Consider the following 11284-nt stretch of genomic DNA (forward strand, 5'->3'; position numbering starts at 1 on the left):
GCGTACTGTTTTGTTATTACGAAGATCAATTTAAAGCATTTCTATCCTTAAAACTTGTTATATCCTGGAACCCACATGTTTAAGGACACTTTCTCACTTATGTGCCAGTTACAGTGCTCAGGGCAATCTCTCCACACAGTTCCTCCACCCCAGGTTGTTCACTACTCCTCTACAGGAGGTCATACATTTTCTGTTGCTACACCCACCTTGAGAAATGGGCTACTGAAGGAAGGCTACCACATAGCAGGTGTAAGTTTTGCTTGTAAAAGATTTGGGTGGTGTGTGAACTTTTCCCTAAGGGAACACCTTTGTCCATACAAATTTCACTGCAATTTAATATCAGCCATGAAGGTCTTGCTGCCAGTTCCACCATTTATACAGGCCAGAATGGTTTCCACCAGAGGCAGGGCCTTTTCTTTTATAACCCTAGAGCATTTCCAAAGGATGCCTGCTTATCTTCCCACTGATTTTATGCAAACAAGCAAGGGCACTCTTGTTTCATTACCTCTTTCTGTTATGGCTGAGATTTTCAAAGAATCCAAATATCAAAATTTGGGCTTTAAATATATTTTGAGCCAAAGTGTGGAGAACCAAAAAGAGACAGTTTGGTGTAGCGGCTAGAGTGATGGACTATGATCTGAAGGACCCAGGTTCAATTCCCCTCTCTGCCATGGAAACTTGCTGAGTGTCCTTGGGCCAGTTACATATTTTTATCCTAACCTACCTCACAAGGTTGCTGTGAGAAAAAAGGCGGAGGAGAGAACAGTTTAAGTCACTTTGGGGAGAGAAAGGCAGGATATAAATAAAGCAAAATAAAAATAAAAATGGGAAAGCAATATATAATAGTTATTTATGTAGTGATTTCTAGTAGTTCAAAGAACTTTGCACACAGCACCTTGTCATAATATTTACAAAAGCTGTATAAGGTGGGCCAGTAGTATCATCACAATAGTGAAGAAGGGTTGGGGGCTGGGGATAAGAACATAAGAAAAGCCCCACTAGATCAGATCAGTAGTCTGTCTAGTACAGTATCCTATCTCATACACTGACTAACCAGTTACTCTGACAGTCGAACAACCAGGCATAGAGCCGAAGCCTTCCCCTGATATTTTTTTTCTGGCACTGGTATTCAGAGGTTTACTGTCTCTGAATGTGGACTTTCTCTTTAGTCACTGTGGCTAGTAGTAGCCACTGATAGACCTATCCTCCATAATCCTGTCTAAACTCCTTTTAAAACTGTCTATGCCTGTGACCATCGCTACATCCTCAGATAGTGAATTACACTGAAGTCTATTCCAGTGTTTATCAAATGGAACTGAGAGAGGAGTTACTTTCCTAAAGCCATATAAGGAGTTTACAATGAGAAGATTTGAACTAGGGACCTCCCAGAGCACAGCTCTTTCTGGCTTGCTTCAGGCCATTTGGTGCATTTGTTTCAGAGCTGAGATTTGAACTAGAAATGCTTCAATCATGCTCTTTGCAGCTCCCAAAGCAGTATTGCCTTAAAAATAAATTTCCCTAAAATTATTTGCACACATCCATCCCTAAATTAGAATTTCTAAATTTCTTCACATTCTCCTGTTGTTACCTTTGCCTCTTCCTATATTTTCACTTATTCTCACTACATTGTCAGACTTGCTTTGTAGGCTCTATGGGGCAGAGCGTTGTCTTTCAAAGAGCAGGAGTGCATTTTTCTAAAAGGAATAATGCTGTAGTACAACAGAATGTTTCAGGAGGAAGATTTTTGTAAAAGGAACAGGACTGAAGACAATTCTAATGTATATTGTATGTATTATCCTGTTCTTACTGCATTGTCTTCTATTTTTGTAATCCCGTTTTCTGCATTGTTCCTGATATATCAAATCTACCTTTTTCGTTACTCATTGTTTTTCTAACTTTTGTAATCCTAGTCCTATTGCATTTTTATTGAGAAGTTATGCTGTTACTTCTGATTACAACCAATAAACGATGCAATAGAACTAGGACTAAACAATTGTTTCATATCATGTTAAGTCACCTTGAGTCTCAGCAAGAAAGGCAGAGTATACAGTAAATAATGAATCAATAAATAATATAGAGGGCTGGGAATTGTAAAGTCCTTCACTAGGCAGCCTTAAGCAAACCAAAACACTGTTTCTATTCTACCTCCCCTGTAAGCTTGGACTTCTTGACAAGCCTGCTTCAGGAAATACTTCCATTGTGAACAGTTCATTATGAGATTCATAAAAATTACTGAGCTAGCATGGTGTAGTAGTCAGGGCTCAGACTTGGACCTGGCAGACCAAGGTTCAAATCCCCACTCTACTATGAAGTTTGCCCAGTGACCTGGGTCAATCACATTCTCTCAGCCCAACCCCAAACCAACCGTGAGTTCCTGGCAGGAAAAAAATGCCAAACAAACTTTCTTGTAAAAAAATATTATGTATACCTAGCCTTTTGCTATAAAATACCCACCAAACAGTTTACACAATAAAAACATAATTAAAATATAAGTTGATTGATGTATAACACCAGGAACCAATAATTACCCACAGCAGTCCAAAATAATTAAAACCATCAATCTGTAAAGCTACTCAAAAGCTTGCCAGAAACATTTTAAATTCTTCTAAAAATCAAGAGGGTCAACACCTGACATGCCTCAAGGAGAAAGGACAAATTTCTGCAATCCATACCCTATTATATTCTTTAAGGAATGCCCTGGCTATTGATCATATACTATAAATAAACAAAATTGTTAAAAAAGGAATTGTACAGTTTTGGCACCATAATCAAGACAGCTATTTGCTGAATCTCAGGATGGTAGTAATCAAAAAATGGGCTTCCTGAGAAGACCATACTATCAAAGTTAGCTCATACTGAAGGTCTTTAAGGTTGAAAGACAGCACTTTAAATTGAGGCTGAAAATTAATTGGAAACCAATGAAACAGGTTCAAAAGAATCAAAAGTCATCTGCCCCAGAAAGCAACCAAATAGCTGCTAGGTCAATTAGTTCAGAAAACTCTTATAGAACCTGTTATATTACAACCAGCCAGTTTGAACACTCCAAAATAGCTGTTAGAAAAGGCTGTTTTTGTGACTAACCAAATTATTAAGCATTACAAGCGTTGACAGCATTGCATTAAATAAAAAATAAACAAGCATGGAGTCAATTATACAAACCAATAACCAACGTATTATGCTAACTCTTACTCGCAGGACCACTACTTTCCTTCCCCTTTTCAAGCATTTCAACATGTGTAGGGAGTAAATTTTAATGTATTTCTCAGGGGGAGAAAAAACAATATCTCTTTTTCAGTACTCGCGCATTTTTAATGGCCCTTTTATATCCCGCCCTTAAAAAAATTAAAAACCCGGAAATTAGCGCGTGCGCATTTTCCTATGCAACGCCTCCTACCAACGTCCGTCCTTCTTTCTGACCATAGTGTCAGGTGCGCCTGCGCACCTACACAATGGGCGCGTGTGCAAAAGGAGGCTTCCTTTAACAGAATCGACGAAGGAACAGAGGCGCATGCGCAAAAACTCCCAAGAGCCCCGCAACGTAGCGTGGGTGAATAGTGCATGCGCAAAAACGGTTGTTTGTGCTCGCGCATCAACACTGCTTCTTTCGTGACCCTTCGTTTTTGCTTCCTGTCTAGAAAGGGGGAGGAGGGGAACGGTGGCGCATGCGTGTAGCCCAGGCTGTTCCTAGGGCTCTTCTTCCGGCCTCTTCAGTCCTTGTTTAGGCTTAGGCGCCAAGATTCCCACTTCTTTCTAGTCAGGTCGGGATGACCTTTGACCTCGGAAGTGAACAGGAGTTGGGTTCTCTCCGCGGGGGGTGACTGGGGGTGGTGGCCGTTACCTGGTTTGTTTCCGGTTCCAACTTCTCTAGGGACCACCCCAGTGACTCGGAGCTGCCTTTCCTGCTCGCCCCATTAGCCGTCCCTGCCCCTCCGAGGCGGGCTTTTCGCAAAACCCTTGCTGAGGCTCCTTCCCGTTCCGGCTAGATTTTGAGAGCGTCTCTGTTGCCTTGGCCTTGGTTTCGCTTAGGTCGCCTCCTTTTGGGTGGCCCCACCGGTTTCCCTTAGGCGTCCTGGGTGCAGCTCCACCAGAGGGTGGTGGAACCCATTTCTAGAAACCACGATGGCGTGAGGAGGAAGGCAGCGAAGAAAAAGGAGGTCGGGGGGAGGGGGTGGCCGCTCGGAGGGGAAGCGCAGGTAGGTTCGGCACGCTTGCTTTGAATGGGGAGCCCAGTCGTGCCGTGAATCACCCCCTCCCCCCCTCTGCTAGGGAAGTGTTTTTTGAGGGGGTGCAGCTAAACCCCAAAAGCAGGGTGGGGGGGAGAAGAGGGTTCTGGATTCTCCAGCCCTGTGGATCATGGGCCGTAAGCTGCCTTGATGAAGGACATTGCAAGTGCCAGCTGGGCAGTGGTGTTCCTTGAGGAGGAGGAGGACGAGGAAGAGGCGGGCCCACCGTGGACATGGGGTCGCAGGTCCTGCAGATCCTGCGCCAAGGCGTGTGGGCCTCGCTGACTGGCGGCTGGTTCTTCGACCCGCACCAGAGCACCTTTTCCAACTGCTTCCACCTCTACACGTGGATTTTCTTGCTCACCTTCCCCTTCTTGCTTTACATGGTGAGTCTGGGGATCATTAGGTAACATCTGCTGCTGTGAAGGTGGCTGGAGGAAAGAAATAGGTATATGATGGTGGTATTAACATCTGTAGCAATTTTCTGTATACAAAATGTACAACTTCAGCCTTCTATATTTCCCCTTCTACCTAGAACAGCTTCTCCACTAACCCATTTTCCTACTTTCCTTCAAGGCATAAAAAATTGCCCAAAGTCTGAAACTGCAGATGTAAGAAAATGCCAGCCAATTGAAGATTAATAAGGACACTCGAGGTCCTTGAAGCTGTAACCCTTTTCATCATTAGCTCCATTAGCTGTCCACCTTTTGCGTCAGAAGCTTTTCATATCTTTGCAAGATGTCTGTGGAAGCTGGGCTTGGGTTGCCATAACTGCAGGCTGAATTTCAAAGCAGGCAGTCAGACAAGCAGCTTGAAACTACTTTATTTTAGTTCGTAGCTGGGAGAATAACGCTTGACTAGATGTAAGTGCTGAATGCTATGAGCGAAATAGCCTCCCTCAACAGCTATTTCTTTCCTAAGACAATCACAGCATCTAATTTTTGTAGTTTCTATGCAGTACCTTTCCAGTGCATACCAAGGGAAGCGGAAGGCGCAGCTCACAGTATCATCCAGAAAAGAAGTTGTGTTGTTACTTCTGAACCCTAATGATGATACAAGAGAAGCTGGAGTTCATTGGTGGTGGTGGCTGACTGCATAGAAATATCAATGTAGAATTTCTTGCAATGGAAGAAAATGGATATTCTGGGAAGTAAGACTGTGGGTTAAAGGAGGCACAATGCTGTAACATCTTCCCATTAAAGAACCTGCCCTGTAAAAAGTTTGGAAGTTTAATTTTCCTATCGGGGTAGTTTTCCTGTACTGTAAGTTCCTGTTTTTTGTAAAGGGATTGAGAAGCATTGTGGGGAGCTGTTCTAAAACTGCAATCTGAATGGAAGGCTTGGAGAACATCCCAGGTGTTCAGGCATCCGTAAATGTGCTGCTGGCTGGTGTCCAGCAGTTTTAATGCTTGCTCCCCCATTTGCAGAAGGCTGAATGTTTATGTTAGAGTTTTGAAGTACATTTTTCCAGCCATGTACTTAGAGAAATCAGAGAGTTGGTTTCGCTATTTAGCTGCCATCTTCAACTACAGTCTTGGAGTTGGCAAGGAATAAAGAACCCCTTTCCTCCCTTTTGGGCTAGAGGATTTGTGTGTGTTTGGAAAAGTCTGCAAATAGATGGCTTCTGCTTGTAGCTCTTCTACAGCCTTTCATGTATATGTGTTTGTTTCCTGATTACAGCCTTTTTCACCATGAACTTGCTAGGGAAGGAACAACGGCACCTGTGTACGTACTTGTGTGCTGGATGGCATCTGTTTCTACAATTTTTTGCAGTGGGAATATAGAGACAAGTCTTCTTGTTTGGGGACAATGCTGTAGGAATGTCTCTCTGAGTCATTGTGGCACAATAGTGCTTGCAAGTGGGATAGCTCAGATAAGGAATGCAAACACCCCAGTCAAGAGCACAGCAGATGATGTATTTTTCTTGATTTTTTTGCAGCTCTGTGACTGAAATAGGCTTGTTAGCAAAGTGTCACTGCTGATGGTAAATTGCATGCTGGTGTCCTGTCTGGGAGCCAGCCCTGCAAGTCTGAAGGCTGCAAAACGAAGCTCTCTAGAGGGAGAATGCTTGCTTAAGACAAGTCTTTGTGCTGATACTGAGGTTAAAGAATTTTGCCTTCCCAGTTCCCACCCCCTTCACCTTCTACAGCTGTCTGAGGTTAGGTGCCTAGTTAGGAATTCATCATTCTGATGCTCTCAGTGTTCATTAAAAAAATTACCAGCAAGTGTCTTGCTCCTATTGTCTGTGAAAGGTAGTTTTGAAGTGTACTGGTTTTGAGTTATGCATAGCTTTTTGTCAGGTGTGGGAGTTCAAAGCAAAAATTTGAAATGTTACCTCATGATTATAGAAGCAATGTTTGTATTTTCACCCTTTTAATTTTTTTGCTTTGAACATCTATATCTGAACAAGAGTTCTGTGTTACTCAAAAAAGCTCTTTTCCACCATTTCCAGCATAAGCTGGTTTCAGAGAAGCTCTACTTTGCTTACAGTTTAGGAGTTACAAAAGTGCAACCCTTCAGGGGTAGCCTAATTTTGTTTCTGTTGTGCAGGCCTTTACAGACCAGATTCATACACCCATTGTTAATATGAGCCCTTTTTTGGTGACAGGTGATGCCTCCCAGCATTGTGGTGGCAGGCATGTATTGCGCTGTGGTGGCTACATTCTTCACCACTGTCAAGACTATCAACTATCGCCTACACACCATGTTTGATCAGGGTGAGATCGTGGAGAAGAAGAACTCAGTGCTGGCAGAGGGGGTGAAAGCTGATGAAGGAGCTGCTGCGGATGAGGGGAACTTGCCAAGGTGAGGAGGGAGGTGGCTGTTGGCACTGCAGGAGAGGGATTCTGTATTTGCTTGCATGGATCCTGTATACTCTTGAGTTAGGGGGTTTCTCTTTTTACTTTATACTTTCTGGGCAGGACTAATGGTTTCATGGAGTACTCCCAAGAGTTCCTGATGAGTTGAAAATATCTGGAGTTTTCCAAATGAAAAGGCAGGACTGGGGTGGGGGGTGGGAATACAGATTCACAGGCAAGTGTTGAATTTTGTGAGCCACTTGTAGGTTTTAGGCTGTGGTCTGTGGGAGGCCTAGAAAAACTTCCAGCATACTGAGGGGCTGCTGTAAAATATCTAGCTGTGCAGGCAAACCAGGCTGTTGTGATTTTTTCAGCTCTCTGAACAACGTGCCCATCTTGTTCCCTACTCTGAAGGGTTCTGAAATTCCTTTGGTTGCCTTCTCATGGAAAGCCAAGGAAGCAGTGCATGATTTTTCCCAGCAACAGGCAAATCTAAAATACGGAAGAATAGTTAGTAAAACAGAATTACCTTCTGAATTGCTGGTGAGCTTCTGGACAGGATGGCGTACAGTTCATAGGACTGAGGGCAGCTCTGTAGGCAAATGCATTCCTCTTTGCCCTTTCTGGAATTTTTTGCATGCTTAAAATTGTATCTGCTATTTTTACTGATGTGGCTATTAAAGCCACATAGTAAAGACATGCCATCAAGCTGGTGTATACTGCCATTAAAGGTAGTGTGCCTTTATTATCTGTTTAGATGTTTATTCACAATTTTTCTACTCGATGGGGATGCAAAGTACAACATTCTTTCCTTCATTTTATCCTCATAACAGCCCTGTGAGGTCAGTTAAGCTGAGAGAGAGTGACTGGCCAAGTTCACTCAGTGAGCTTCTGTGACAGACTGGGGATTCCAACCTGGGGATCCCAGTTCCTAGTCTGACACTCTAACTATTGTGCCACATTAGCTTTAATGGCGTACTGGACACCTGTACGTAACTTAACATAGACATCTCTTTCTCTTGTAGAGACCCTAGCGGAGTGGAGATGACTGTGTTCCGGAAAGTCAGTTCCACGCCTCCAGTGAGGTGCAGTTCCCAACATTCTGTGTTTGGCTTCAACCAGGTCATGGTACGAATGAGGGAGACACTTTGGGGGCATTGGTCTGTCATTCCTTTCCTGGAACTTTGCAAAAGGGAGGACACAGAACAGTGCCTATTTTAGAACAGTTCAGCACCATCAAGGGAAATCTTCTTCCTGGGGATACATCTGGCCTAGATGAGCTGTTGGCTCCCTTCCCATTATATGGCTCTATAAGTTAAGTTACAATTAATAAAAAGAAATGTGCTAGGGCTTATGCCTGTCTGGGCATTGTGGATTCTTAGTTTCCCAGTGGAGAATGAAAGGCACTTCGTGCCTCCTTATTTTTTTAATGACATGATGAGCTGTGCAGAAGGGGTTCTGTGGCTAAGCCCTTGAACCCCCGGTTCAAATTAAGTGTTGCAGAACGTAGAGAAATAGGAGCTCATCCAATTAGGTTCGTGTCTGTGAACAGGCTTGAAGAACTTGGTGTAAGGGAGTCTTTACATGTCCCCTTCTCACCTTGAGATTATAGAAATGTTTGTTATTATATGTTGAGATTATAGAAATGTTTGTTATTTCTGCCAGCTTCTAGGTTCCCCTTCATTACTGCCTCTGCTTTTGAGAATCCACCCATTATCCTCTTGCCAAATAATAATTTGACTGTCTTGTGGGGGGATTGTGTGTTTTTCCTTCTAGGATCTGCTGCCTCACATGGAGGATGGGGGCCCTGTCAGAGGTAAGCAGTAAGAACTCTGCAGATCCTGTGTAGCTTAATATATGCTTGCTCAATCATGCAGAGCAGTTCACTGCATACATCTTTGCAATGAATGGAATTGGGTCCAGTTTTCCCCAGACTATCAAGAGATTCATGTCCTCTGCCAATTTCTGGCTGCTAGCATATTTGTTTACTTCATTTATACCCTGCTTTTCTCCTCAATAAGGACCTAGAGTAGCTTACATTGTTCTGTTTTCCTCTATTTTATCCACTTATGTGTGTATCTTCAAATGTGGGCAGGGAATGATAATGCCTGAAGTGGCTCCAACGCTGTCTTGCTCCTGAGCCAAACAGGAGGAATCAGGGTTCTCTCTCTGCAGAAGGGATGACCAGAGAGCAGGCATGTTATGACTGAGGGGAAAGGGCATAGATTAGGGCTAGAGTATGTGAGACCTGTATTGGGCTGGAGTGGAATCTCATGTTTTCTGCTGCTTTGTTCTGCAGATATTAAGGAACTCGTGCGTGAGCAGGGCAGCAACAATGTCATTGTCACAGCAGCTGATCGGGACATGCTTCAACGCCGTTCCCCTGAGAACTGTGGTAGGTCTTTGGCCTTGGTTTGGGGATAAGAGGGCACTGAACAACATGACCTTTGGTCCCCCTTGCTCAGTATTAATCTATTTTGTTGAGGCCTTGAGCAGAGAAAGGGCTTCTCCAGACTGATCGTATGAGGTTTCATCTTTTTGGAGTTGCATGGAGAGCCAGTTTGGTGTAGTTGTTAAGAGTGCAGGACTCTAATCTGGAGAGCCGAGTTTGATTCCCCACTCCTCCACTTGAAGCCAGCTGGGTGACCTTGGGTCAGTTACAGCTACTAGGATCTCTCTCAGCCCCACCCCACCTCACAGGGTGTTTTGTTGTAGGGATAATAATAACATACTTTGTAAACCGCTGTGAATGGGCTTTAAGTTGTCCTGAAGGGCGGTCTATAAATCAAATATTATTATTATGGGGCTGAGCCTCCAACATCCTAAAAATGCTCATCTTCCTAATGATTTGCTTCTGGTGCTCATGATAGGCCTTGACAAATTTTCTTTGGCTTGAGGGGCCAGCCCCCAAATTTAGGAACCAGTCTCATTTTTCAGCTTTCAGGATTTCATATTAATTTTCTAATTACTACCAAAAAACCTAATTCTAGCCTCCTCACCGTTTCTTGTAATTTTATCAACGCTATGGAAAAAGTGTTTATGGAATGTAAACAGATTTGGGAGTAACCCTGCTTTTCATAGAATCATAGAGTTGGAAGGGGCCATACAGACCGTCTAGTCCAACCCCCTGCCCAGTGCAGGATCAGCCTACAGCATCTCAGCCTAAAGCATCTCTGACAAGTATTTTCAAAAGCTAGCCTCTCCAGTTTTTCAAAAATTCATTATTTCTTTCTAAAGCTGCATTTAATTGAATGTTGGTGCTAGGTGAACATACACAGTAGCTGGAATAGTATATGTATTCTTTATTTTAATATTGATTAACTCTGATTAAGATATGATTTGAGTACTCTGTATTTTAATAACTCTTGTAGTGCACAATCCTACCCCTCTTTTGATCCTGTAACTCCCCCTCTTTTTTCTGTACCCTTTTTATTTTGGAAATATTTAAAAAAAAATTAAAGAGAATATTGGTGCCAGTATAGAAAGCAGCTCATTAAGAAATGGGTTCATCCACCACCATTGAATGGTATAAAGTTAACATATAAACAAACAGTAAGAACTTCATGCACATACGGTTTAGTGTTATACAAGACGGCATATTCTGATGTGAAATGATAAATAAACTTTGTGCTTCTGCTGAAGATTACTGCGACACGCAACAATAAAAACAGCGCTGAAAATACTATGCATCCCAATTAATTTTCTGGGTGCCGTGATGACCTGGTGCCTGGAATTGATCAAGCCTTGGCATATGATTTTGATAAGTGTGTGTTAATGTGCTCATGTAGGCTTTTTCTAGCTCTATGAAGTGTGGCTCTGTGTATCAAGAGTCAGCTTGCTCTAGACTTACATTGCTACACAGTGAGGAGAGAAATTCTTGGCCTTGCTAGACCTGGGTATATGCACTATGCGGCTGTTGCTTCTTTTGATATTTGGGACCGAGATTGAAGACTGCGGAAGGAGCAGATAAATATTTGTTGGCAAGTTGGAGGGACACCAGAGATGGAAAGTTTGGCTGGTATTTAGTATATATTTACTACATAACTGGAGGCAAGTAGCCAAAGGTTATATATTTGGTTAGCTAAAGGTATGTGTGGCTTCAAACGTAGAGATGCCTTTTGAGTGAAACTACCATGGTATATTGCGAAATGCTCTTGCATTGTTCATGAGTTGAAGCACTTACATGTGATATTGGATTCATTCATTCATTCATTCACAATCTGCCTTTCTCATTGAAATCCAAGGCAGATTATGCAGTGCAAGT

General features: G+C 42.9%; 1 protein-coding gene across 2 annotated transcripts in view; it reads left to right on the forward strand.

The window, feature by feature from the left end:
- Positions 1-3667: 3667 nt before the first annotated feature.
- The window catches only part of PCNX3 (pecanex 3), a 35912-nt gene continuing 28295 nt past the window's right edge, over positions 3668-11284 (forward strand). For both annotated transcript variants that reach the window (XM_054990488.1, XM_054990497.1), the window contains exons 1-5: positions 3668-4609; positions 6831-7027; positions 8046-8148; positions 8797-8836; positions 9320-9415. In XM_054990488.1, the coding sequence (XP_054846463.1) occupies positions 4457-4609; positions 6831-7027; positions 8046-8148; positions 8797-8836; positions 9320-9415 (589 nt within the window). In that variant the 5' untranslated portion in view covers positions 3668-4456. The remainder of the gene's footprint in view (positions 4610-6830; positions 7028-8045; positions 8149-8796; positions 8837-9319; positions 9416-11284) is intronic.

Source organism: Eublepharis macularius, chromosome 1 (genome assembly GCF_028583425.1).
Source record: "Eublepharis macularius isolate TG4126 chromosome 1, MPM_Emac_v1.0, whole genome shotgun sequence".
Taxonomy (NCBI): domain Eukaryota; kingdom Metazoa; phylum Chordata; class Lepidosauria; order Squamata; family Eublepharidae; genus Eublepharis; species Eublepharis macularius.